Genomic DNA, 27,543 nt, shown 5'->3' on the forward strand with positions numbered 1-27,543 from the left:
ACTCCTACGGTGAGACACACACACATGCACGCTCCTACGGTGAGACACACACACATGCACGCTCCTACGGTGAGACACACACACATGCACACTCGCACACTGCTACGGTGAGACACACACACACACACATACACTCTTACGGTGAGACACACACACATGCACACTCCTACGGTGAGACACACACACACACACATGCACACTCCTACGGTGAGACACACACACACATGCACAATCTTACGGTGAGACACACACACATGCACACTCCTACGGTGAGACACACACACACACACACATGCACACTCCTACGGTGAGACACACACACACACACATGCACACTCTTACGGTGTGAGACACACACACATGCACACTCCTACGGTGAGACACACACACATGCACACTCTTACGGTGTGAGACACACACACATGCACACTCGCACACTGCTACGGTGAGACACACACACACACACATGCACGCTCCTACGGTGAGACACACACACACATATACACTCTTACGGTGAGACACACACACATGCACACTCTTACGGTGTGAGACACACACACATGCACACTCCTACGGTGAGACACACACACATGCACACTCTTACGGTGTGAGACACACACACATGCACACTCCTACGGTGAGACACACACTGTGGTGATGTGAATGGATGAAGTGATGAATAACATTTTGTTCCAGGAGAGAAGCGGGTCGTCCGGCTCAGTCTTCGCTCCTCTGAGACGGGACTTCAGTTCATCAACACCAACTTCATCTTCTACAACTGCTCTGTGCTCAACTCGTAAGTCTGACCTCACCTCCTACCCTGTCTCCTCTTCTCCTCTGCTGCTGTTTCCTCTCTTTATTTCCTCGTCTCTTGTTTCATTCACTCTTGTTTCCTCTCCTCTCCTTGTTTCCTCTCTTGTTGTTTCCTCTCTTGTTGTTTCCTCTTTTGTTGTTTCCTCTCTTGTTGTTTCCTCTCTTGTTGTTTCCTCTTTTGTTGTTTCCTCTCTTGTTGTTTCCTCTTTTGTTGTTTCCTCTTTTGTTGTTTCCTCTCTTGTTGTTTCCTCTTTTGTTGTTTCCTCTTTTGTTGTTTCCTCTCTTGTTGTTTCCTCTCTTGTTGTTTCCTCTTTTGTTGTTTCCTCTCTTGTTGTTTCCTCTTTTGTTGTTTCCTCTTTTGTTTTTTCCTCTTTTGTTGTTTCCTCTCTTGTTGTTTCCTCTTTTGTTGTTTCCTCTCTTGTTGTTTCCTCTTTTGTTGTTTCCTCTCTTGTTGTTTCCTCTCTTGTTGTTTCCTCTCCTCTCTTGTTGTTTCCTCTCTTGTTGTTTCCTCTTTTGTTGTTTCCTCTCTTGTTTCCTCTTTTGTTGTTTCCTCTCTTGTTGTTTCCTCTTTTGTTGTTTCCTCTCTTGTTGTTTCCTCTTTTGCTGTTTCCTCTTTTGTTATTTCCTCTCTTGTTGTTTCCTCTTTTGTTGTTTCCTCTTTTGTTGTTTCCTCTCTTGTTTCCTCTTTTGTTGTTTCCTCTGTTGTTGTTTCCTCTCTTGTTGTTTTCTCTTTTGTTGTTTCCTCTCTTGTTGTTTCCTCTCTTGTTGTTTCCTCTCTTGTTGTTTCCTCTCTTGTTGTTTCGTATTTTGTTGTTTCCTCTTTTGTTGTTTCCTCTTTTGTTGTTTCCTCTCTTGTTGTTTCCTCTTTTGTTGTTTCCTCTCTTGTTGTTTCCTCTCTTGTTGTTTCCTCTCTTGTTGTTTCCTCTCTTGTTGTTTCCTCTCTTGTTGTTTCCTCTCTTGTTGTTTCCTCTTTTGTTGTTTCCTCTCTTGTTGTTTCCTCTCTTGTTGTTTCCTCTCTTGTTGTTTCCTCTCGTTTCCTCTCTTGTTGTTTCCTCTCTTGTTGTTTCCTCTCTTGTTGTTTCCTCTCTTGTTGTTTCCTCTCTTGTTGTTTCCTCTCTTGTTGTTTCCTCTTTTGTTGTTTCCTCTCTTGTTGTTTCCTCTTTTGTTGTTTCCTCTTTTGTTGTTTCCTCTTTTGTTGTTTCCTCTCTTGTTGTTTCCTCTCTTGTTGTTTCCTCTTTTGTTGTTTCCTCTTGTTGTTTCCTCTTGTTGTTTCCTTTCTTGTTGTTTCCTCTCTTGTTGTTTCCTCTCTTGTTTCCTCTCTTGTTTCCTCTCTTGTTGTTTCCTCTCTTGTTGTTTCCTCTTTTGTTGTTTCCTCTCTTGTTGTTTCCTCTCTTGTTGTTTCCTCTCTTGTTGTTTCCTCTTTTGTTGTTTCCTCTCTTGTTGTTTCCTCTCTTGTTGTTTCCTCTTTTGTTGTTTCCTCTTGTTGTTTCCTCTCTTGTTGTTTCCTCTCCTGTTGTTTCCTCTCTTGTGGTTTCCTCTCTTGTTGTTTCCTCTTGTTGTTTCCTCTCTTGTTGTTTCCTCTCTTGTTGTTTCCTCTCTTGTTGTTTCCTCTTTTGTTGTTTCCTCTCTTGTTGTTTCCTCTCTTGTTGTTTCCTCTTTTGTTGTTTCCTCTTGTTGTTTCCTCTCTTGTTGTTTCCTCTCTTGTTGTTTCCTCTCTTGTTGTTTCCTCTCTTGTTGTTTCCTCTCTTGTTGTTTCCTCTCTTGTTGTTTCCTCTCTTGTTGTTTCCTCTCTTGTTGTTTCCTCTCCTGTTTGTTCAGACTTAACATCACGAAGTTAAATAAAGAAATAATAGTCTGTGTATCTCCATGACAACAGATGTTTTTACCCCCCCCTCCTCTCAGGTGCACTTCCTGTGTCAGCAGTGAGTTCCCGTGCCATTGGTGTAAATATCGTCACGTCTGCACCAACAACCTGCAGGACTGCTCCTTCCAGGAGGGACGAGTCAGCAACATGGAGGTACCTGAACACACCACACACACACACACAGTTTAAAACCCTCCGTCTGGTGCGTTCAAGGACTCCGGTTCTCTGACGCATCGATGAGCAACATTCTCACCAAACGAACAGAACAGGAATGAAACTTTAAAAGGTTCAAACTGTCTCTTCTGTTCTATTCTCTCAGCTGGATCACATGACATCATCACATGACATCATCACACGACATCGTCACATGACCATCGTCATATTTACATATTGATCATTATGTAAATGTCTTTTGTCTGCAGCTCGTTGATTCGATGAAACTAATATCTGCATGGACGGAAGGCACAAACACCAGTTTGGCCCTTTAATATAACTTTCTTTTTTATTTCCTACAATAATATTACAGTTAATATTCATAGAAATAATGTAGTTTTCAATCTGACACACACAGAAACATAAACACGATAAACTGAAATGAAAGCGGACTTAAAAACAAATACTATGTCTTTCAAAACATTGAGTGACACTTTATTTTATTATAGGAAATATTAACATGTTTTTCCTTTAAACGTATTTTAAATGTTGCCTAAATACAATCAGCTGTTTACGTAAATAATGTCAATAAAGAAGGATTCTCTGTTTCCTCTTCTTGTTTCCTCTCCTCTGTTGTTTCCTCTCCTCTGTTGTTTCCTCTGTTGTTTCCTCTCTTCTTGTTTCCTCTCCTCTGTTGTTACCTCTCCTCTGTTGTTTTCTCTCCTCTTCTTGTTTCCTCTCCTCTGTTGTTTCCTCTGTTGTTTCCTCTCTTCTCGTTTCCTCTCTCCTTGTCTCCTCTCCTCTTGTTTCCATACATATTAAATAATATATGTGTAGCTCATGTTTTTCTCTGTAATGCTGCTGACTAACAAACAGGAACATGAAACAAACACTGAAGAAAAGAGTTGTATTATGTTTTGGTTTGTTTATTCAATGAGTTGTGATGTAAAACACAAGCACCTTCATTATTTAATTGATTGAAAGCTCGTGAGCAGCAGCGATCGTCTCGTTGACCTGATTGGTGCTCGGTGTCATCGCCGGGTGACAGTAACAACCTCTGATTGGCTAATTGGTTAATGGAAGATGAATAGCCTCTTAATTGACATGAAAGCAGCCAATCACAGCAATTAATGTTAATTACTGGGCAATTAGGCCGACTACAGAGGGGGGGGGGGGGGGATAAAAACACAGCGACAAACAGGAAGAAGGAGCGGTTTTTCAGAGTAAAAGCCTCTGAACTGATAACAGGACTATTTCGAGAAGACTTTTTAACAAAAAGCTCCGTCTCTGTTACGATCAGTAAAATACATTCAGTAGCTAGCGTAGCATAGCTAATGCTAACGCCCTGTGCTAATGTTAGCTCCACTAACATTTTATAAACGAGTCGCACTGTTACACAATGCTCAACACGACGACCTCCAGATCACTGAACCAGGAACCAGAGATGAGAGTCTGTGATTGGACAGTCTGAGTTAGAGGGGCGGGGCTTAGCGAACTGCAGCCGTCAATAACGTTTTAAATACATTCGGTGTCATACAAACACATCATAACACTGACTCTAGTGTGTATTTATGGCCTGTCAATCAAAATGTATCACAATAATCAACTTTATTTAGACGGCACAAAGAAATAACATTTAAATGTAATTCTGTAACAGGTGAGCTGAGTGTTTAAATAAATGTCCAATGTTTGCTGAGAGCCTCAGAGCCACAGTTGGTCTTCATCCAAAACACACACGCTCTCACACACACACACACTCACTGTCACGATCTCCACAGTCGCTGCTGGCGTCCGCTGTGCTCTCGTCCACTTCCTGTGGAGCTAATGGTCTTCCTGTCAGTCACAAGGCAATTAATTACCGTGGCGACGCTCATTAATAAAGGTTTCACCCCACTGAGTGTGAGTGTGTGTGTTTCAGTCGCCTCAGGAAGTTCCAAAGCTTGGATCTGTCACCAGCTGTCCATTACTGAACACACACACACACACACTGTTGGCTGTGTGTGTTACAGTGTGATACAATACACACAGATATAGATCCATTATATTCCAAATAATACATATAAAGATTATTATTCCCAATGACAAACATTTGTTCAAATGTACTGTATATTTTATTCCCTCATTTATATATTAATATTTTCATTAATAACTTAATAAACTCTCCAACACTCAAACCACAGGTTCCCAAAGTGATTGACGGGTCAGTTAATACGACAATAAAAGGGTGATTAATAATTCCTGATGCTGCCACGTCTAAAGCTTCTCTGATCAATGATTGATTCTAATAATGGAGGAAAAGTCTGTGTCACACTTCTATGCTGACGATGTCATCTTTTATGCCTTCAGCTCCGACATAGTTCACAGCATGTTATTGTATTATTATTTATTTATCCCATCTTTTATTTTCCTCCAGACCTCTTTGTATGGAGGACCACAGCTGTCGTAATATAAATAAGTAAAATCATAAAGAAAGAAATGTAGTAATAAAATCCTCAAAAGAATGTGCAGGTTAATATGAAAATAAATAATATGCTATAGTATAATAATATTAATATATATATTAATATAATGGACACATGACTTATTTTTGTATTTATTTATTTGCATATTTAATTATTATCACTGAATGCTATCTATTGATTTATTCTTATTTCTGTGTATATTTATTTATTTCAAAATAACCTGCACATTCATTTCATAATATAAGCTTTTATTTCTTACTTATTTTTATCATTTATTTATTTATTATGACACATTTTGTCCTCCATATTTTTTATCAACCTAAAACGGCAAACAGACTAAATGTTTGTGTCAGAAGAGAACGGAGCTAAAACATTAAATCTATATTTATTTCACTGTTTGTGTTGACGGCGATGTCCCCCCCCCCCCCCCCCTCTCTACAGGGTTGTCCACAGATCCTCCCCACCTCCGACATCCTGGTCCCGGCCGGGATGGTTCGTCCAATCACGTTGCGAGCTCGTAACCTCCCTCAGCCTCAGTCGGGTCAGAAGAACTACGAGTGTGTGTTCAACATCCAGGGGAAAGTCCAGAGGATCCCAGCGGTCCGCTTCAACTCCTCCTGCATCCAGTGTCAGAACACCTCGGTGAGGCACTACACTACCCAGCATGCACCGCTCCATCTTTACACAGGCCACTGTGTGTGTGGTCGTAGTAACTGTGGTACTTCAGGTGGTGGTAGTGTTTTGATATTTCTGCGTCTTTCTTTGTGTCTGACTTTCTCTCGTCCCAAAGATTTATTGCAGTAGCAGCAGTATTAGTACTACAAGCAGCAGTATTAGCAATACAAGCAGCAGTATTAGTACTACAAGCAGTAGTATTAGTAGTAGTAGCAGCAGTATTAGTACTACAAGCAGCAGTATTAGCAATACAAGCAGCAGTCTTAGCAATACAAGCAGCAGTATTAGCAATACAAGCAGCAGTATTAGTACTACAAGCAGTAGTATTAGTAGTAGAATCAGCAGTATTGGTAGTAGAAGCAGCAGTATTAGTAGTAGTAGCAGCAGTATAAGTACTACAAGCAGCAGTATTGAGTACTACAAGCAGCAGTATTAGTACTACAGGCAGCAGTATTAGTAGTAGAAGCAGCAGTATTAGTACTACAAGCAGCAGTATTAGTAGTAGTAGCAGCGGTATTAGTACTACAAGCAGCAGTATTAGTAGTAGAAGCAGCAGTATTCATACTACAAGCAGCAGTATTAGTAGTAGTAGCAGCAGTATTAGTAGTAGTAGTAGCAGCAGTATTAGTAGTAGAAGCAGCAGCAGCAGTATTCGTAGTAGTAGCAGCAGTATTAGTAGTAGAAGCAGCAGTATTCGTAGTAGTAGCAGCAGTATTAGTACTACAAGCAGCAGCAGTAGTAGTAGAAGCAGCAGTATTAGTACTACAAGCAGCAGTATTAGTAGTAGTAGCAGCGGTATTAGTACTACAAGCAGCAGTATTAGTACTACAAGCAGCAGTATTAGTACTACAAGCAGCAGTATTAGTACTACAAGCAGCAGTATTAGTAGTAGTAGCAGCAGTATTAGTAGTAGAAGCAGCAGTATTAGTACTACAAGCAGCAGTATTAGTAGTAGTAGCAGCAGTATTAGTAGTAGAAGCAGCAGCAGTATTCGTAGTAGTAGCAGCAGTATTAGTACTACAAGCAGCAGCAGTAGTAGTAGAAGCAGCAGTATTGAGCACTACAAGCAGCAGTATTAGTACTACAAGCAGCAGTATTAGTAGTAGAAGCAGCAGTATTAGTACTACAAGCAGCAGTATTAGTAGTAGAAGCTGTAGTACTACTTCCTTCACCCCAACGTCTCTCCGGTTGTCACGGCAACCTCAGTCTGATTGATGACCCGGTGACCTCCAGAGGTCAGAGAGTAGTGACACACACACACACACACTGTTGTCTCTGCTCATTTCCTGTCCTTCATTTGTCTTCCTGTCGGTGAGCCGCCCCTCTCTCTCACACACACACACACACACACTGACATACCGCTACTTACCACAGTAACAGTGTGTGTTTAATTAAGTTACCATTCTCAGAGGAAATTTGCCATTTAGTACAACACACACACACACGCACACACGCTCAGCTCAGTCTTCAAAATAAAAGCCCAGTGTTTTGTTGAGGTTCAGTTTAATGTCGAGTTATTTGGTGAAAGAACTTCAGGAATAAAGACTCACTGTGTTCTTAAAGGGACAGTTCATCATTTGGAGAAACGGTCATTCTGAGAGTCGAGGAGGTTAGCTTAGCTTAGCATAAAGACTGGATCTGTACTAAAATCCAACAAGCAGCACCTCTGAAGCTCACTGATCAACATCAGTCATCAACCTCCGGTTCTTGAAGTGAAGTCAAAGCTTCCCTCACTCCCTACCCTGGTGTTCTCATGTTTCCTTACCTCCTCATCCCTCACTCCCTACCCTGGTGTTCTCATGTTTCCTTACCTCCTTATTCCTCACTCCCTACCCTGGTGTTCTCATGTTTCCTTATCTCCTCATTCCTCACTCCCTACCCTGGTGTTCTCATGTTTCCTTACCTCCTTATTCCTCACTCCCTACCCTGGTGTTCTCATGTTTCCTTACCTCCTTATTCCTCACTCCCTACCCTGGTGTTCTCATGTTTCCTTATCTCCTCATTCCTCACTCCCTACCCTGGTGTTCTCATGTTTCCTTACCTCCTCATCCCTCACTCCCTACCCTGGTGTTCTCATGTTTCCTTACCTCCTTATTCCTCACTCCCTACCCTGGTGTTCTCATGTTTCCTTACCTCCTCACCCCTCACTCTTTATTTATCCAGGCCCAGCACCACCTTTATCCAGGCCCAGCTCCACCTTTATCCAGGCCCAGCTCCACCTTTATCAATCCCAGTTCCACCTTTATCCAGGCCCAGCACCACCTTTATCCAGGCCCAGCACCACCTTTATACAGGCCCAGCACCACCTTTATCCAGGCCCAGCACCACCTTTATCCAGGCCCAGCACCACCTTTATCAAGGCCCAGCACCACCTTTATCCAGGCCCAGCTCCACCTTTATCCAGGCCCAGCTCCACCTTTATCAATCCCAGTTCCACCTTTATCCAGGCCCAGCACCACCTTTATCTAGGCCCAGCTCCACCTTTATCCAGGCCCAGCTCCACCTTTATCAATCCCAGTTCCACCTTTATCCAGGCCCACCTCCACCTTTATCCAGGCCCAGCTCCACCTTTATCCAGGCCCACCTCCACCTTTATCCAGGCCCAGCTCCACCTTTATCCAGGCCCAGCTCCACCTTTATCAATCCCAGTTCCACCTTTATCCAGGCCCAGCTCCACCTTTATCCAGGCCCAGCTCCACCTTTATCCAGAACCAGCTCCACCTTTATCCAGGCCCAGCTCCACCTTTATCCAGCCCAGCTCCACCTTTATCCAGCCCAGCTCCACCTTTATCCAGAACCAGCTCCACCTTTATCCAGAACCAGCTCCACCTTTATCCAGGCCCAGCTCCACCTTTATCCAGCCCAGCTCCACCTTTATCCAGGCCCACCTTCACCTTTATCCAGCCCAGCTCCACCTTTATCCAGGCCCACCTTCACCTTTATCCAGCCCAGCTCCACCTTTATCCAGGCCCAGCTCCACCTTTATCCAGAACCAGCTCCACCTTTATCCAGGCCCAGCTCCACCTTTATCCAGCCCAGCTCCACCTTTATCCAGGCCCAGCTCCACCTTTATCCAGCCCAGCTCCACCTTTATCCAGCCCAGCTCCACCTTTATCCAGCCCAGCTCCACCTTGTGTGTGTGACTCATGATGCAGCTCTGTTGGGCTCAGCTGGCTGCTTTTAATGGAAAATCAGAGCATTAGACACACACACATCGCTCTCTCTCGATTGGTCGCGGTATTTCACATATTTCAGCTGTGTGTCATCGCTCTGACACGCACGCAAACACACACACACTATGAAAAATGTGGTCATTCTCACAGCTCTGCAGAAAAGATAATTTTAATATGAATTACAGCCGTGTGTGTGTGTGTGTGTGTGTGTGTGTGTGTGTGTGTGTGTGTGCGCGGTAAAAAGCAGTAATACTGGTTTGATGTTGAAGTATTTTTTTTGCTGATGAGGGAATATTGAACTGACGCTGCTCTGACTAAATTAAATCTCTTCATTAATGTGTGCGTGCAGCAGACTCATTTTTTCCATTATTTTGCTGAAGTAAGGTTATATAGCTGCCACCTCTTAATGTGTGTGTGTGTGTGTCTCAAAAACGCTGTTGAAAAGACAGAGGGACTGTATGTCAGCTCGACTCGACTGGCACCAGATAATCTGACTCACACAGTGACATTACTGTGTCTCAGGTGAGGGCAGCAGATCGATCGGCTTCATTGTGTTGTTTCTCTAACTGCTTTTTGTTGGTTTCCATAAGACCTGCAGCCGCCATGACAACACCAGTCTGCTCTGTGTGTGTGTGTTGTACTACTATTCGATGTACAAATACACAGTATATTGTTATGCTACCTGTAGTAATATTAGCTGTACTTCTACAGAATTTGTTGTAGTACTAGTGGAGCAGGTATTAGCAACACTAGCTGGGTTAGTCTCTGCTACAGTGCTGTGTGTAGTAGTAGTATCTGTAATAGAAAGGATGAATTGTGTTGTAGTATCTGTAATAGAAAGGATGAATTGTATTGTAGTAGTATTTACTGTAAGTTAATATGTAGTAAAATGAGCTGCATTACACATTTAAATGTAATAACACTTTAATCACTAAATACTATCTAACAGCTGATGTTACACCTACTAATTCAATGTTAGCGATAAGATAAGTTTATTTATCCTCAGGGAAATGTACTATTTGTTAATCACTTCTTATCTTATCTTGCTAGCATAACATCAGCTTGATGCTAACATAACAGTAGCTTAATGTCAGCATAACCTTAGCTTGATGCTACCATGATGTCAGCTTAATGCCAGCATAACTTTAGCTTAATGCTAGCATAACTTTAGCTTGATGCTACCATAACTTTAGCTTGATGCTAGCATAACTTTAGCTTGATGCTACCATGATGTCAGCTTAATGCCAGCATAACTTTAGCTTGATGCTAGCATAACTTTAGCTTAATACTGCCATAATGTTAGCTTCTTGCCAGCATAACTTTAGCTTGATGCTACCATGTCATGTTAATGCCAGCATAACTTTAGCTTGATGCTACCATAATGTTAGCATACCTTTAGCTTAATGCTACCATAATGTTAGTATAACTTTAGCTTGATGCTACCATGACATTAGCTTAATACTAGCATAACTTTAGCTTGATGCAAACATAATGTTAGCTTGATCCCAGCATAATGTTAGCTTAATGCTAGCATAACATTAGCTTTCTGTCTCGTAGCTAAGTCGAAGGCTTCTCTGAGCTAAGTTGTCCGTCCTATTTACTGGAGCAGTGACGTTCCAACGTTTCCATTGCATCATTATGGGATGGTAATGATTGTTCCTGGTGTTAGCAAAACACTAGTTTCCTAGTTAAACCGTCAGACTGATTTTGTCCTCTCTGGGCCTCCGTAGTACTGGTATGAAGGAGACGAATCTGGAGACCTCCCAGTGGACTTCTCCATCGTCTGGGACGGAGACTTCTTCATCGACAAGCCTTCAGCGATGAAAGGTAAAACAAACAAAGTCATGAACATGTTATCAATCATCATCCTGATGAAGTGTGATTGTTTTCTAGATTTAATGTCAATTAAAACGCGTTGACCCGAAATGAATGAAGCATTTTAATACTCAAATATGAATGTTTTTGTATTTAATAATCGAAAATATAATTAATGCGGAAAATAAGAAGCACAAACCACTTTAGAAGAAGTGTAAAGGAAAAATAGTCGCACACTTTTTAATAATTTAATGATTAACCAACGTTTTGACACTCTTTGTCCTCTTTACCCTGAAGAAGACAATTCAAAGAAAGTCGGGAAGGAAACGCATGTTTTCAAACAATCCCTAAAATTACACCGTTTATCACAGAAGCAGTAAAACTTGCTGTCATTATCGTGAGATGTTCATCTTTCAGACTGTCCTTGAACACATCATGTGTGAACATCACTTCTGTCAAAAAAACAACCAAATCTAAGCTTAAAATTATATTTCATCAAAAACATTTTATTCTGAAAGTCTCATTTAAAGTCTCTCCCCAAATAACATCTGTACTTTGTGTGTGTGTGTGTGTGTGTGTGTGTGTGTGTCGTTCTCTCCTCAGCGTTGCTGTATAAGTGTGAAGCTCAGCGCTCCAGCTGTGGTCAGTGTCTCAAAGCTCCCACAGCCTTTGAATGCGGATGGTGCTCAGAGAGCAGGAAGTGTCTCCTGAGACAACATTGTTCTTCAGCCGAGAGCAGCTGGATGCACCACGGACGACACAACCTACGCTGTAGCCACCCACGGATCACTAAGGTAGGGAGTCAGCCTAAACGCCCAACTGTTGAATGGGCCGTCGTTGCGAAGTGGCACAAATTGAGCACAAATACAATGTAGTGGCTGTTTGGCCTACATTGCATTGGGAGTTTACAGGTTAAAAGCGTCAATTGGACCAAAAGTGTACTGAAGCCGGAAATGCTACGGGGGGCGACATTAAGTAATTTTCGACACCGAAGGACCTCAGATAGGATGTTGGGTGCAATTTCCAGACTGTTTGAGTTATTTGATGAGTTATTTAGCATTTTTGTAGAAATGGAGGACATTTGGGTGAATGTTGGCAGATTGGGTTGGGATTATTGGCCTACATATAAGGGAACTGCCATTTCCTGGACAAAAAGGTCTGCGAAATGGCAGTTTTCCAGCTATACGGTTTGTTTCCCAGACAAATTTACACCGCACATGTAGTCGAAATAGCAGTTTTTGAGTTTTAACTCAAAAACTGCCATTATCAAACCCACGAATCACTAAGGTAGGGAATCAAACCCACAAATCACTAAGGGCGATCATCAAACCCAGGAATCACTAAGGTAGGGAATCAAACCCACAAATCACTAAGGGCGATCATCAAACCCAGGAATCACTAAGGTAGGGAATCAAACCCACAAATCACAAAGGTAGGGAATCAAACCCACGAATCACTAAGGTAGAGAATCAAACCCACGAATCACTAAGGTAGAGAATCAAACCCACAAATCACTAAGGGAGGGAATCAAACCCACGCATCACTAAGGTAGAGAATCAAACCCACGCATCACTAAGGTAGAGAATCAAACCCACGCATCACTAAGGTAGAGAATCAAACCCACGCATCACTAACGTAGAGAATCAAACCCACCAATCACTAAGGTAGAGAATCAAACCCACAAATCACTAAGGTAGATCATCAAACCCAGGAATCACTAAGGTAGAGAATCAAACCCACGCATCACTAAGGTAGAGAATCAAACTCAGGAATCACTAAGGTAGAGAATCAAACCCACGCATCACTAAGGTAGAGAATCAAACTCACCAATCACTAAGGTAGAGAATCAAACCCACGAATCACTAAGGTAGAGAATCAAACCCACAAATCACTAAGGGAGGGAATCAAACCCACGCATCACTAAGGTAGAGAATCAAACCCACGCATCACTAAGGTAGAGAATCAAACCCACGCATCACTAAGGTAGAGAATCAAACCCACCAATCACTATGGTAGGGAATCAAACCCACCAATCACTGAGGTAGGAAATCAAACCCGCGAATCACTAAGGTAGAGAATCAAACCCGCGAATCACTAAGGTAGATCATCAAACCCACGAATCACTAAGGTAGATCATCAAACTCACGAATCACTAAGGTAGATCATCAAACCCACGAATCACTAAGGTAGATCATCAAACCCAGGAATCACTAAGGTAGGGAATCAAACCCACGAATCACTGAGTTGGATAATCAAACCCACGAATCACTAAGGTAGAGAATCAAACCCACGAATCACTAAGGTAGGGAATCAAACCCACGAATCACTGAGGTAGGAAATCAAACCCGCGAATCACTGAGGTAGAGAATCAAACCCGCGAATCACTAAGGTAGATCATCAAACCCATGAATCACTAAGGTAGATCATCAAACTCACGAATCACTAAGGTAGATCATCAAACCCACAAATCACTAAGGTAGATCATCAAACCCAGGAATCTCTAAGGTAGGGAATCAAACCCACGAATCACTGAGGTAGGGAATCAAACCCACGCATCACTGAGGTAGGGAATCAAACCCACGAATCACTGAGGTGGAGAATCAAACCCAAGAATCACTACGTTAGATAATCAAACCCATGAATCTCAAAGGTAGGGAATCAAACCCACGAATCACTGAGGTAGAGAATCAAACCCACGAATCACTGAGGTAAGGAATCAAACCCACGAATCACTGAGGTAGGGAATCAAACCCACGAATCAGTGAGGTAGGGAATCAAACCCAGGAATCAGTGAGGTGGGGAATCAAACCCAGGAATCACTAAGGTAGGGAATCAAACCCTCGAATCAGTGAGGTAGGGAATCAAACCCAGGAATCACGAAGGTAGGGAATCAAACCCAGGAATCACGAAGGTAGGGAATCAAACCCAGGAATCACAAAGGTAGGGATACAAACCCAGGAATCACAAAGGTAGGGATACAAACCCAGGAATCACGAAGGTAGAGAATCAAACTCACGAAGGTAGAGAATCAAACCCATGAAGGTAGAGAATCAAACCCACGGAGGTAGAGAATCAAACCCACGAATCACGGGGGTAGAGAATCAAACCCACAAATCACTGAGGTACGGAATCAAACCCACGACCTCCTCCTCTTCCTCCTCTTGCTGCTCCTCTTCATCCTCCTCTTCCCCCTTCCCTTTCTGCTCCTCTTCCTCCTCTATTGATAACTGATATCTGCCCCCCCCCACAGATCGACCCCTTAACCGGCCCCCGTGAAGGTGGTACTCTGGTGACCATAGAAGGAGAGAACCTGGGTCTACAGGTGAAGGAGATCTCTCACGTTCAGGTGGCTGGAGTCCGCTGCAGCCCCGCCCCCTCCCAGTACATCAGCGCTGAGAGGTCTGTTGATAGGCTGTTCGTATGGACAGGCTGACTGTCTGTCTTACTCTCTGTCTGTCTGCCAGTCTGTATCTCTGACTGTCTCCCTCTCTGTCTCACTGTCTCCCTCTACCTGTCTGTTTCTCTGCCTGTCTCTGTCGCCCTCTACCTGTCTGTTTCTCTGCCTGTCTCTGTCTCCCTCTCCTTGTCTCTCTTCCTGTCTCCCTGTCTCAGGATCGTGTGTGACATGGCTGAAGCTCTCCTCCCTCACTCTCTACCTGTCTCACTCTCTACCTGTCTCCCTGTCTCAGGATCGTGTGTGACATGGCTGAAGCTCTCCTCCCTCACTCTCTACCTGTCTCACTTTCTACCTGTCTCCCTGTCTCAGGATCGTGTGTGACATGGCTGAAGCTCTCCTCCCTCACTCTCTACCTGTCTCACTCTCTACCTGTCTCCCTGTCTCAGGATCGTGTGTGACATGGCTGAAGCTCTCCTCCCTCACTCTCTACCTGTCTCACTCTCTACCTGTCTCCCTGTCTCAGGATCGTGTGTGACATGGCTGAAGCTCTCCTCCCTCACTCTCCTGGAGGTCCAGTAGAACTTTGTATCGGTGTCTGCAGCTCCGAATATCGAACTCTGTCCACTCAGACGTACTCCTTCGTGGTGAGTTAGACGACATTCATGTTCATAAAAGATATGAAACATCAGACAAGACAGAGACGATGAAGAGATCAATAAGAGCTTCTTCTAGTTTTTAACATCAAAATGAAGTTAAAGAAGTTTCTTAAAACTTCTTTAACCCTAGCCCTATTTTAGGCCTCTGCTCGAAAATTGCATACCCATACTAAAAAGACTGTAATTCTGTAACTACAAGGTATATTTTAATAATGTAGATGCTATAATAAAGCTAACACTTGTGAGATTTGTGCAGATGTGTAGATATTGTGTATATGTTACTGGTTAAGAGTAAATGAAGATGGCACACAGCTCAAATTGAAAAGTTTCAGGTTCGCCTGAAAGAAAAGCACTGAAAGCATGAATATCTTTTTTGAATGATGAAGGTAAAAGTTTAAACCTCTCCTAAATCATAGCACAACATGTCAGCTGTCTCTTTGCAAATTTTGGCTTTGATAAAGTGAAGCATAAAAAAGTTAGAGGTTTTAGTACAGAGAGGTCAGGCGAGGTCAAGCTAAATTGTCACATGTTCCAGCTGTTCCATTGTACTTGTATATACTATATAACTATATATTCCCCTTGTTTTATCACTCATAGTGTTCAATCTATCCAAATACAGCAGTTTGGCTTCATTTTGAGAGCCATAATCCTATCTGAGCCCTCTGTGTCTGTCCATTCTCGTCTGACTGCAGCTTGCCTGTGTCTATGTGAGGCGATGATTGGTCAATTTCAGACAATCACACCTCGTTCGACGCATCAGAGTCTCAAGAAGACGGTGGGCGTAAGATGGTGTTGATTGACAGAATCGTTAGCCAAGAAAAATCAAAAATGCGCCGTGCGTCGCTCAGCGTAAAAACGTTCTCGCTGGAACCCCAAATGGTCCTCGCTCGGTCATCGAACTGACTAGAACATTACTGTTATTTATAAAGCACAAAGTTATTTATAATCAAAGTTCTCTGTTTCTGAGTTGAAACAATATGATAATAATAAATAATAAAACAGATTATTGAAAAAATTGAACAACAAAAACTTTGTTTAGATGTTATTGAAATGTGGAAACAAGAAGAAAAGAGTTGATCCCAACAATCAATATTTACTCAATATAACCTGTTCTCTTCCTCCCTCTCCCTCCTCCTCTTCTTCCTCCTCCAGAGCCCTACCTTTACCCGGGTCCGTCCAGAACGTGGTCCGGTCTCTGGAGGAACCAGACTGACGGTGACGGGTCGTCACCTTGATGCCGGTAGCTCGGTGACGGTGTTCATCGATAAAGAGGAGTGTCTGTTCGTCAAGTCAGTGCGGACTCTCATCAGTTCATTGATTAGTTTAATTGATTGATTCATCATCTAATCAATACTCCCTCCGCCTCTCTCCCAGACGGACCAATCGGGAAATAATCTGCATAACACCCGCCTCCCCGTCGGGCTCTGGCCCCGCCCCCATCCGCCTGATGATTGACAGGGCCGAGGTGACGAGCTCGGAGATCAAATACGTCTTCACGGAGGACCCGACCATCTCCAGCATCGAGCCCAACTGGACCATCCTCAAGTAAACACACCCTCCTGAGGACTGAGCACACAATCAATCAGAGTATTGATCTGTCAGCTGACTGTGTGTGTGTGTGTGTGAGCAGTGGCAGCACAGTGATAACGGTGACAGGAACCAACCTGCAGACCATCCAGGAGCCCAAAGTCAGAGCCAAGTATGGAGGAGTGGAAACCAATAACGTAAGAGACACCTGTGGGTTCCCAACATGAGGTCCGCATCCCTTCAGAGGGTCAGGGGACACACCTGAGGGGTCACAGGGAGATAAACAAACACATTTTATTCTCTTTGTTTAGAAGGTTTCTCTGAAATACGTTTATAATTTTAAGGATCCTTTGAATCATAACGGCCGTCGCCATCTTGTTTTTGCAGGGCCAGCCGCTAATGCTACAGCTAGCTAGCGAGTTATCTAGATTGCTTAGCTTAGCATCCCCTGCTTTATGGTCTGTGTGACTCTAAATGGACCATAATGTACTAAATGAACATCATGCTGTATTGAAGAAGACTTGAAACTAGAGATTGAGACATGAACTCATGTTTACAATGTTTACTGAGGGAATAAATCAAGAGAGAAGTAGAGTCATTTTCTATAGACTTCTATACAACCAGAGGAGTCGCCCCCTGGTGGACACTAGAGAGAATGCAGCTCGTTTTTACACTTGGAAATTAAGTATGAAGAGAAATAAACAAACATCTGAACATCATCTCCGTCTCTCTCTAGTTCTGTTCTTTGGTCAACGACAGCACCATGACATGTTTGGCTCCTGGTTTAGTCTACGGGAAACCAAACCCACCAGAGGGGGCACTGAGACCAGACGAGTTCGGCTTCATCTTTGACCAGGTAACTCTCACACACGCACGTAACTCAACATAATCAGATCCACGTTCTGGTAACCAGTAGTTTAACTGGTCCAGATGAAAGTTGACACACTGTGACAGATGTGACGAAGAAGTAGTAGTAGTTGTAGTAGTAGTAGTAGTAGTTGTAGTAGTAGTAGTAGTAGTAGTTGTAGTAGTATCTGCAGTACCAGTTGTAGTAATCAGTCCCTGATGTTCTGGTCCAGGTCTCGTCTCTCCTGGTCCTGAACTCGACCCCCTTCACTCACTACCCTAACCCGACCTTTGACCCCCTGGGGAACTCTGGGATCCTGGAGGTCAAACCGGGGTCACCCATCATCCTCAAGGTGAGTAAGAGAAACACACACAGGAAGCTCTTCTTCACTTGTGCTGCGTTCACAACAGAGGCGAAGACAATTGCCCGTTATCAACTGAGCCCTTTATTTCCTGCATCAACATGGAAGAACCTGTATCTCTGCTCAGTACTTGTTGTAGAAGTCCCAGAGATCCAGAGCAACTAAACGCCTTCTTGTCTGGTTCATGACATCATGTGGAGGAGTTCTCACTGTGTCTAGTGAGACGCAAGTCAGCTGGTTTACTTCAGCTGTATGAACCAAAATACACAGATTTTACTTTGATCTCAATAAACTGATACAAAAGATGCTGAAATATCTACACGATGATGATGATGATTTGTAAAAAGTCTGAATTCATGTTTTGTTAGTTCTCTCCTCAAGACGATAAGTAAACAACCTTTAAAATGTTTGTTTTCTGAATGGAGTCTGGTTCTATTGTGCTATGCTAAGCTAACATTGTAGCAGCTCATCAACACTCAACATAACGTCATCTAGACGTAAATACAGCAGAGTAGTTTGTACCTGGTTTATTATACACATACATGGATACTCATAGTTTGGGCTCGACTCATAGTTTGGTCTCTACTCATAGTTTGGTCTCTACTACTCCTACATATGTGACTGATTCACCCTTATTCACGCGCCCTCAGATCAAACGTGTTGGGGCATCTGTCTGCCCCACGCACTCGCCTTAAGACCCGTGGTGACCGGGCGTTTGAGGCAGTAGCACCAAGTGGAAGGCTCTGCCTGCACCTGTACAGTTTGCTGTTTCCGTGAATTTTTTCCAGAATCAGCTGAAGACTGTCGTTTGTTTTAAATTCATGTCCGATACCTTTATGCCATGTTTTAATTGTGTTCTTTCAGTTTTTTGTGTCGTCTTCAATGTAAAACCTATGGCCCTTATATGTTGACTCATGTCAAGCACTTTGTGACTAATGTCTGTGAAAAGCGCTTTATAAATACATTTGACTTACTTACTAATATGAGGTATTGTAGAAAGTACAATAGAAGTTTACGTGCAAATAACATCAGGGGTGGAAAGTTATCATACAACTATTCAAGTACTGAACTAAAGTAAGACTTTGAAGCATTTGTCCATCCATCCATTTTCCTCCTCTTATCCGGGGTCGGGTCGCGGTGGCAGCAGGTCCAGCAGGCTGACCCAGACCTCCCTCTCACCGGCAACATGTTCCAGCTCATTCTGGGGGATCCTGAGGAGTTCCCAGGCCAGCTGGGAGATGTAGTCCCTCCAGTGTGTTCTGGGTCTTCCCCGGGGTCTCTTCCCAGTTGGACGTGCCTGGAAAACCTCCAGTGGGAGGCGTCCAGGAGGCATCCTAATTAGATGCCCGAACCACCTCCGCTGACTCCTTTCAACGCGAAGAAGTAGCGGCTCGACTCCGAGCTCCCTCCTGATGGCCGAGCTCCTGACCCTATCTCTAAGGCTGAGCCCGGCCACCCACAGGAGGAAGCTCATTTCGGCCGCTTGTAGCCGCGACCTCGTCTTTTCGGTCACGACCCAGAGTTGGTGACCATAGGTGAGGGTAGGAACGTAGACAGAGTGGTACATTGAGAGCTTTGCCTTCCGGCTCAGCTCCCTCTTCACCAAGACGGTCCGGTGCAGCGCCTGCTTTACTGCTGCAGCCGCAGCGATCCGCCTGTCGATCTCCCGCTCCATCTTACCCTCACTCATGAACAAGACCCCGAGATACTTGAACTCCTTCGCTTGCGGTAGGCACTCCGTCCCCACCTGGAGGGAGCAAACCACCGGTTTCCGGCAGAGCACCATGACCTCATTTGGAGGTGCTAACTCTCATCCCTGCCGCTTCACACTCGGCTGCAAACCGCCCCAGTGAATGCTGGAGGTCACGATCCGAGGAGGCCAACAGGACCACATCTTCTGCAAACAGCAGAGAGGCGATCCCGAGACCCCCGAACCTGACGTTCTCCGCCCCCAGGCTGCGCCTAGATATCCTGTCCGTGAAAGTCACCAACAGGACCGGTGACAAAGGGCAGCCCTGGCGGAGGCAACACCCACCGGGAACGTGTCTGACTTATTGCCGAGAATGCGGACACAGCTCCTACTGCAGTCGTACAGAGACTGGATCGCCCGTTGTAACGGGTCCAGCAACCCATACTACCGCAGCACCCCCCACAAGAACCCCAGAGGGACCCGGTTGAAAGCCTTCTCCAAGTCCACAAAGCACATGTAGACTGGTTGGGCAAAGTCCCAGAACCCCTCCAGTAGTCTTGCGAGTGTAAAGAGCTGGTCCACTGTTCCACGGCCGGGACGGAATCCGCATTGCTCCTCTTGGATCTGAGGTTCGACAAACGGTCGGAGCCTCCTCTCCAGCACCCTGGCATAAGCCTTCCCCGGGAGCCTGAGTAGTGTGATACCCCGGTAATTCGAGCACACTCTCCGGTCCCCCTTTTTGAAGATCGGAACCACCACCACGGTCTCCAGTCCATGGGCACTGATCCCGACCCCCAACCATGTCCAGCGCCTTCAGCATCTCAGGGCGGATCTCATCCACCCCCGGCACCTTGCCACCAAGGAGCTTTTTAACTACCTTAGCGGCCTCTGCCAGGGATATGGGTGAGCCTCCCCCTAGGTCCTCAGGCGCTGCCTCCTCTGCAGAGGACATGTTGGTCGGGTCTAGGAGTTCCTCAAAGTGCTCTTTCCACCGCCCGACGATGTCCCCCGTCCGGGTCAGCCAACCAGGCGTTGAAGGTCTCCTTCAGCTTGACGGCTTCCCTCACCTCCGGTGTCCACCACCGGGTTCTCGGGTTGCTGCCACGACAGGCACCGATGACCTTCCGGCCACAGCTCCTAGCGGCCGCGTCCACAGCTCCTAGTGGTCGCGTCCACAATAGAGGCTTTGAACATGGTCCATTTGGATTCCATGTCCCCAACCTCCCTCGGGATGTGTGAGAAGTTCTTCCGGAGGTGGGACTTAAAGACCTCCCGGACAGGGTCCTCCGCCAGACGTTCCCAGTTCACCCTCACTACACATTTGGGCTTGCCGGGTCTTTCCAACTGGTTCCCCTGCCATCTGATCCAACTCACCACCAGGTGGTGATCAGTTGACAGCTCTGCTCCTCTCTTCACCCGAGTGTCCAAGACATACGGCCGCAAATCAGATGATACGATTACAAAGTCGATCATTGATCTCCGGCCTAAGGTGTTCTGGTACCAGGTACACTCATGAGCCACCTTATGTTCGAACATGGTGTTCGTTATGGCCAAACCGTGGCTAGCACAGAAGTCCAATAACGAGACACCACTCGGGTTCAGATCGGGCAAGCCGTTGCTCCCAATCACCCCCGCCAGGTTTCTCCGTCATTGCCCACATGAGCGTTGAAGTCCACAAGGAGAACTATGGAATCGGCAGGCGGCGCCCTTTCCAGGACCACCGACTCCAAGAAGGCCGGATACTCTGAACTGCTGTTTGGTGCATAAGCACAAACCACAGTCAGAGCCTTGCTCCCCGCAACCCCTAGGCGCATGGAGGCGACCCTCTCGTTCTCCGGGGAGAACTCCAACACAGCGGCGCTCAGCCGGGGGCTCGTGAGTATCCCCACTCCCGCCCGGCGCCTCTCACCCTGGGCAACTCCGGAAAAGGACAAACTAAGTACAAAGTACAACTATTCAAGCACTGAACTGAAGTACAACTTTGAGGCATTTGTACTTCATTTAAGTATTTACATTTTCTGCTACTTTCTACTTCTACTACACCTCAGAGTAGGGCTGGCTCGGTGGTATGACCAAAATGCATATCACAGTATTTTGTAAGATTCTGGCGGTTTCACAGTATTTCACGGTGTATTAAAGCATTAATTAATTAACGCCCCCCCCCCCCCCCCCCCGTCCCCGTCTCAGGGTAAGAACCTGATCCCTCCGGCTCCAGGAAACAGCCGTCTGAACTACACCGTTCTGATTGGAGAGGCTCCCTGTCTGCTCACCGTGTCAGAGAACCAGCTGCTCTGTGATTCGCCGGATCTCACCGGAGAACAGCGAGTCCTGGTGAGTGACAGCATCTTAGCCCCGCCCCCTTCCTGCTGGTCAGGGATTCTTCAACCTGATTGGCTGATGGTTCAGACACAAAAATATCTTTACAGACAAAAGAGTCAATAATGTTGATTTTTATGAAATAAGAGGAGAGGAGGGAGGAAAGGAGGACGGAGAAGAAAAGGAGGGAGGATTGAAGGAAGGAAATCAGTGGAAAGAGGAGATGAGGAAAGGAGAGTCGGAAGAAAATAAATGAGCTATTAGGAGGGAAGAATAGGAGGTAGAGGAGAAAAAGGAAGTCGAGACAAAGAAAGAGGAGAATAGAGTGAAAGAGGAGGAAATGAAACAAGGAAAGGAGAGAAGGTGAGAAGGGGAGTAGAAGAGGAGAGAATGAAAAGAGAGGAGGTAGAGAAAAATAACAGAATGTAGAAGAAGAAAAGAAGGAGATGAGGAAAAAGGAGTAGGAAGAAAGGGAATAAGGGAGGAGGAAGAGAGGAGGATGGAGATCAGAGATCTTTATGAAGGTGAAAGTCATTAAGTGCAGCCGCAGGGCATCATGGGTAATTGGTCTGATGTCGCATATCAGAGGGTGACACACACTCACAGACACTCACTCACACACACACACTCACACACACTCACTCACACACACACACTCACACACACACTCACAGACACTCACTCACACACACACACACTCACACACACACACTCACACACACACACACACTCACACACACACACTCACTCACACACTCACACACACACACACACACTCACAGACACTCACTCACACGCACACACACTCACACTCACAGACACTCACTCACACACTCACACACACACACACTCACACTCACAGACACTCACTCACGCTCACACACACACTCACAGACACTCACACACACACACTCACACACACTCACACACTCACACACACTCACTCACACACACACACACTCACACACACACACTCACACACTCACACACACTCACACACACACACACTCACTCACACACACACACACACTCACACACTCACAGACACTCACTCACACGCACACACACACACACTCACACTCACAGACACTCACTCACACACTCACACACACTCACACTCACAGACACTCACTCACACACACAGACACACACACTCACACACACATGCAGACACGTTCAAAGTGAGCAGATCAGACAAACTATTGATACATTATTCAAAGTAATGATTTCTCATCAATACAGAATGTCAAGTCTTCTTCTTCTGATGAATTAATGGTCTGATGAGTCAGTATCAACTCGTCTTCATCATTTATTCATCAGATTGTTTTTAATAATCGATGTTTATCACCTGTAAGAGGAAACGTTTGAATGAAACATTAATACAGGAGACAAAACAGATCATTAATACTCGTATAATAATGTGTATATAAGTTCTGAACATGGGGTCAAAACATGAGACTTTAGTAAACTGAATTAAAACAGATCCTAAATAATATTTGTGACATTTAAGAAGAAAAAATAAACATTCAAACCAGGAAGAGTTCATAAGACATGAAAAAGTAAGAATAAAATACATTTAACTCAAATAATAAGAAAGTTGACAAATAACAGGAGTGATGTAGAGACCTGTCAATCACTGAGTAGCCCCGCCCTAAAGCATCCCCTGCTTTATGGTCTGTGTGACTCTAAATGGACCATAATGTACTAAATGAACATCATGCTGTATTGAAGAAGACTTGAAACTAGAGATTGAGACATAAACTCATGTTTACAATGTTTACTGAGGTAATAAATCAAGAGAGAAGTAGAGTCATTTTCTATAGACTTCTATACAACCAGAGGAGTCGCCCCCTGGTGGTCACTAGAGAGAATGCAGCTTTAACACGTGAAGCTTTGACTTGACTTTAAAGAAGCGGAGGTTGATTCCTGGTTCCTTGCTGACATAAAACATGTGAACATAACAGTCTGTGTCTCTGCCTCTAGATCCTGGTAGGAGGTCTGGAGTTCTCTCCGGGTACGCTCCATATCTACTCCGACAGCGCCCTGACGCTGCCCGCCATCATCGGCATCGGGGCGGGTGGAGGCGTTCTGCTCATCGCCATCATCGCCGTGCTGATCGCCTACAAGAGGAAGACACGCGACGCCGACCGCACGCTGAAACGCCTCCAGCTGCAGATGGACAACCTGGAGAGCCGGGTGGCTCTGGAGTGCAAGGAGGGTGAGTGGTTCACTTCAAAATATCCTGTGAAACAGAACCATCACGACTAGAAGAAGAGAGAACCAGAACATGTCTTTCGTGCAGAATAACAGTAATGATGTCATCAAACATTAAAAAGAAAAACGCAAGTTGAATTTCTTTGATAATTTGTTTTACAAAAATTTGAAAACACTAGAATCGAAATATCCGACATGTTATAAATATTAAACTCATCACATGTTTCAGCCTCTCCTCCCTCCTCTCCTCTCCTCTCCTCTCTCCTCTCCTCTCATTAACGTGCGATAAAATAATTGTCGGCGTTAATTAATTAAAGCGGCAACACGATGGTAGCGCGATGGTAGCGCGGTGGTAGAGCGATGGTAGCGCGGTGGTAGAGCGGTGGTAGCGCGGTGGTAGAGCGGTGGTAGAGCGGTGGTAGAGCGGTGGTAGCGCGGTGGTAGAGCGGTGGTAGCGCGGTGGTAGAGCGGTGGTAGAGCGGTGGTAGAGCGGTGGTAGCGCGGTGGTAGCGCGGTGGTAGCGCGGTGGTAGCGCGGTGGTAGCGCGGTGGTAGCGCGGTGGTAGCGCGGTGGTAGCGCGGTGGTAGCGCGGTGGTAGCGCGGTGGTAGCGCGGTGGTAGAGCGGTGGTAGCGCGGTGGTAGCGCGGTGGTAGCGCGGTGGTAGAGCGGTGGTAGAGCGGTGGTAGAGCGGTGGTAGAGCGGTGGTAGCGCGGTGGTAGAGCGGTGGTAGCGCGGTGGTAGAGCGGTGGTAGAGCGGTGGTAGAGCGGTGGTAGCGCGGTGGTAGCGCGGTGGTAGCGCGGTGGTAGAGCGGTGGTAGCGCGGTGGTAGCGCTGCGGTAGCGCGGCGGTAGAGCGGCGGTAGCGCGACGGTAGCGCGGTAACTTGGCCGGCACTAATTTTTACACAATCTGGTGAAAGTGAACGCGTTACTAGAAGAGACATTTTAAATCTCCTTTTCTTTTGCCTTATGTTTTGATGCTTTTAATGGTTTTATGTGAAGCACTTTGAATTACCTTGTTGTTGAAATGTGCTACACTAATAAACTTGCCTTGCCTTGGTGAGAACCTGTAGAATAAAATGTTTTGATGAAATATCATAATTTGAAACTTCGTTTTCGTTGCTGATTTTGACGGACGCGTTTATCACACATGATGTGTTCAAGGACCGTCAGAAAGATGAAAATCTGAAGATGGTGACGGTAGTTCCAGCTTCTGGTTGTGATGAACGGTGTAGTTTTGGTGGTTGTTTGTGGAGTTAACTCTTTCTTGGTCCTGCAGCCTTTGCAGAGCTGCAGACCGACATCCAGGAACTGACCAACGACATGGACGGAGTGAAGATCCCCTTCCTGGAGTACCGGACCTACACCATGAGGGTCATGTTCCCTGGAATAGAAGAGCACCCGGTGCTCAAAGAGCTCGACGTACGAACGGCACACAAACATCTCATTACTTTCATCCACAGAAGAAAGCCGGCACGCGCTACAGCAGCAGTCTGACTGTTCAGAACGTGTTGAAGCTGTGATGCAGCTGTGATGCAGCTGTTCTCTGCAGACACCGATCACATGCTCACACCTCGCTGTGGAAGGAGCTCCGTGCATCTGATGAGAAACAACAGAAACGTTTCTTTACCTCCGTCTGTTCTCAGCGGAGCGACGTGAGCTCTGTGCCGATCTTCATCTTTATCTCAAAAGGACCTCTTTTTGTTTCCATATTTCAGATTTATTTAGATTTCAACAGCACATCAGTACAGTGGAGAGATATTTATATTCATAGTGAAGCATTAAAAACTCCCTTTGGAACTACAGCTCCCATAATGCTTCAGACTCAGTGGACGACAACTCCAGCCACTTCTACAGTGTCTGACTGATCTGTGATCAGCTCTGCAGTGATAACTACCACTGCGTTCTTTAAAAACATGATTATTATAAGAGAACGTTATGTATTACAATGAGATATAATATAACCTTTATTATAGGATTGTATATGTATTATTATACACCAGGAGGCCTGAAAGGTGTTGACTTATTAGCGTTTGAAAGCATTTGGATGAATTATGAAATCGCCTGAGTTTAGTTTTAAGAGGTACAAAAACTAAAGTCATTGATTGATGACATGAAGGTTCACAGAGAGAGAAATCTGAACATGTTTCCATTTCAAATTCCAATTTAGTAGATTTCACGAGGTCATTTAAAAAAAAATTAAATGTGGCCATATTTTATACATATATCATTTGAATTATACGTATATATATATAATATATACATTCTGTACATGTATATTATATATCAAATATGACCTCATTTGAATTATATATATATATTACTTACATTCACAATCACTGTGTCTGTTGCTGCTCTTCCTATTGATGCGTCTCTAGATTCACTCCAGAATAAAGAACAACACATATATTGATATTAATACTAAGCGCTGAGAGAACATCGTGGTGTTAATAACCGGACTGACTGAGGTGTGCGTCTCTGTTTCAGTCTCCAGCCAACGTAGAGAAAGCTCTGCGTCTCTTCAGTCAGCTGCTGAACAACAAGATGTTCCTGTTGGCCTTCATCCACACTCTGGAGGCTCAGAGGTCCTTCTCCATGAGAGACCGAGGGAACGTGGCCTCGCTGCTGATGGCCGCTCTGCAGGTACCGGTTCCTCCTGCACACACCCAGCACGGTTATTCACTGGTTACGAGGAGATCTGTTTTAATAACAGTTAAAGATGTTTGGTAGATGATTGAAAATGTTAATTACTGTTCATAGTGTTAATAACTGTTAATAGTAATGATAACTGTTGGTGATAAGTGTTAATAACTGTTAATAGAAGTTTTGTTGATGGTAATAACTGTTAATAGAAGTTTTGTTGATGGTAATAACTGTTAATAGATGTTTTGTTGATGGTAATAACTGTTAATAGATGTTTTGTTGATGGTAATAACTGTTAATAGATGTTTTATTGATGGTAATAACTGTTAATAGACGTTTTGTTGATGGTAATAACTGTTAATAGATGTTTTGTTGATGGTAATAACTGTTAATAGACGTTTTGTTGATGGTAATAACTGTTAATAGAAGTTTTGTTGATGTTAATAACTGTTAATAGAAGTTTTGTTGATGGTAATAACTGTTAATAGAAGTTTTGTTGATGGTAATAACTGTTAATAGAAGTTTTGTTGATGGTAATAACTGTTAATAGAAGTTTTGTTAATGGTAATAACTGTTAATAGATGTTTTGTTGATGGTAATAACTGTTAATATAAGTTTTGTTGATGGTAATAACTGTTAATAGATGTTTTGTAGGCATGATAAGTGTTATAAAGTGGTTAATATATGTTTTATTGATGTAATAAGTGTTTATTAGGTGGTGATGATTTGTAATACCAACATATATGTTTTGTAGATGGTCAAAAGTGTTAATAACTGTTAATATATGTATTGTAGGTGGTGATAAGTTAATAACTGTTAATAGATGTTTAATAGATGATGGGTTTATGGTAATAACTGTTGATAACAGTCAATAGATGTTGGATGGTAAAGAAGTGGTGTAGGTGAATAAATCAATCAATAGCTGGTTAGAACTTAAAA

General features: G+C 44.4%; 1 protein-coding gene across 1 annotated transcript in view; it reads left to right on the forward strand.

Annotated features, from left to right (window-relative positions):
- plxna3 (plexin A3) overlaps positions 1 to 27,543 on the forward strand; it is a gene marked incomplete at both ends in the record, with an annotated part of 72,493 nt that overhangs the window by 36,138 nt on the left and 8,812 nt on the right. Inside the window, 16 exons of the mRNA XM_079273560.1 lie at positions 697 to 796; positions 2,716 to 2,830; positions 5,734 to 5,934; positions 10,871 to 10,967; positions 11,559 to 11,749; positions 14,206 to 14,354; positions 14,876 to 14,996; positions 16,161 to 16,297; positions 16,383 to 16,553; positions 16,639 to 16,732; positions 17,272 to 17,391; positions 17,615 to 17,734; positions 21,621 to 21,764; positions 23,733 to 23,967; positions 25,241 to 25,383; positions 26,449 to 26,604. Of these exons, the coding sequence (XP_079129686.1) occupies positions 697 to 796; positions 2,716 to 2,830; positions 5,734 to 5,934; positions 10,871 to 10,967; positions 11,559 to 11,749; positions 14,206 to 14,354; positions 14,876 to 14,996; positions 16,161 to 16,297; positions 16,383 to 16,553; positions 16,639 to 16,732; positions 17,272 to 17,391; positions 17,615 to 17,734; positions 21,621 to 21,764; positions 23,733 to 23,967; positions 25,241 to 25,383; positions 26,449 to 26,604 (2,294 nt within the window). The remainder of the gene's footprint in view (positions 1 to 696; positions 797 to 2,715; positions 2,831 to 5,733; positions 5,935 to 10,870; positions 10,968 to 11,558; positions 11,750 to 14,205; positions 14,355 to 14,875; positions 14,997 to 16,160; positions 16,298 to 16,382; positions 16,554 to 16,638; positions 16,733 to 17,271; positions 17,392 to 17,614; positions 17,735 to 21,620; positions 21,765 to 23,732; positions 23,968 to 25,240; positions 25,384 to 26,448; positions 26,605 to 27,543) is intronic.

The sequence above is a fragment of the Melanostigma gelatinosum genome (genome assembly GCF_949748355.1).
Source record: "Melanostigma gelatinosum genome assembly, chromosome: 8".
Taxonomy (NCBI): domain Eukaryota; kingdom Metazoa; phylum Chordata; class Actinopteri; order Perciformes; family Zoarcidae; genus Melanostigma; species Melanostigma gelatinosum.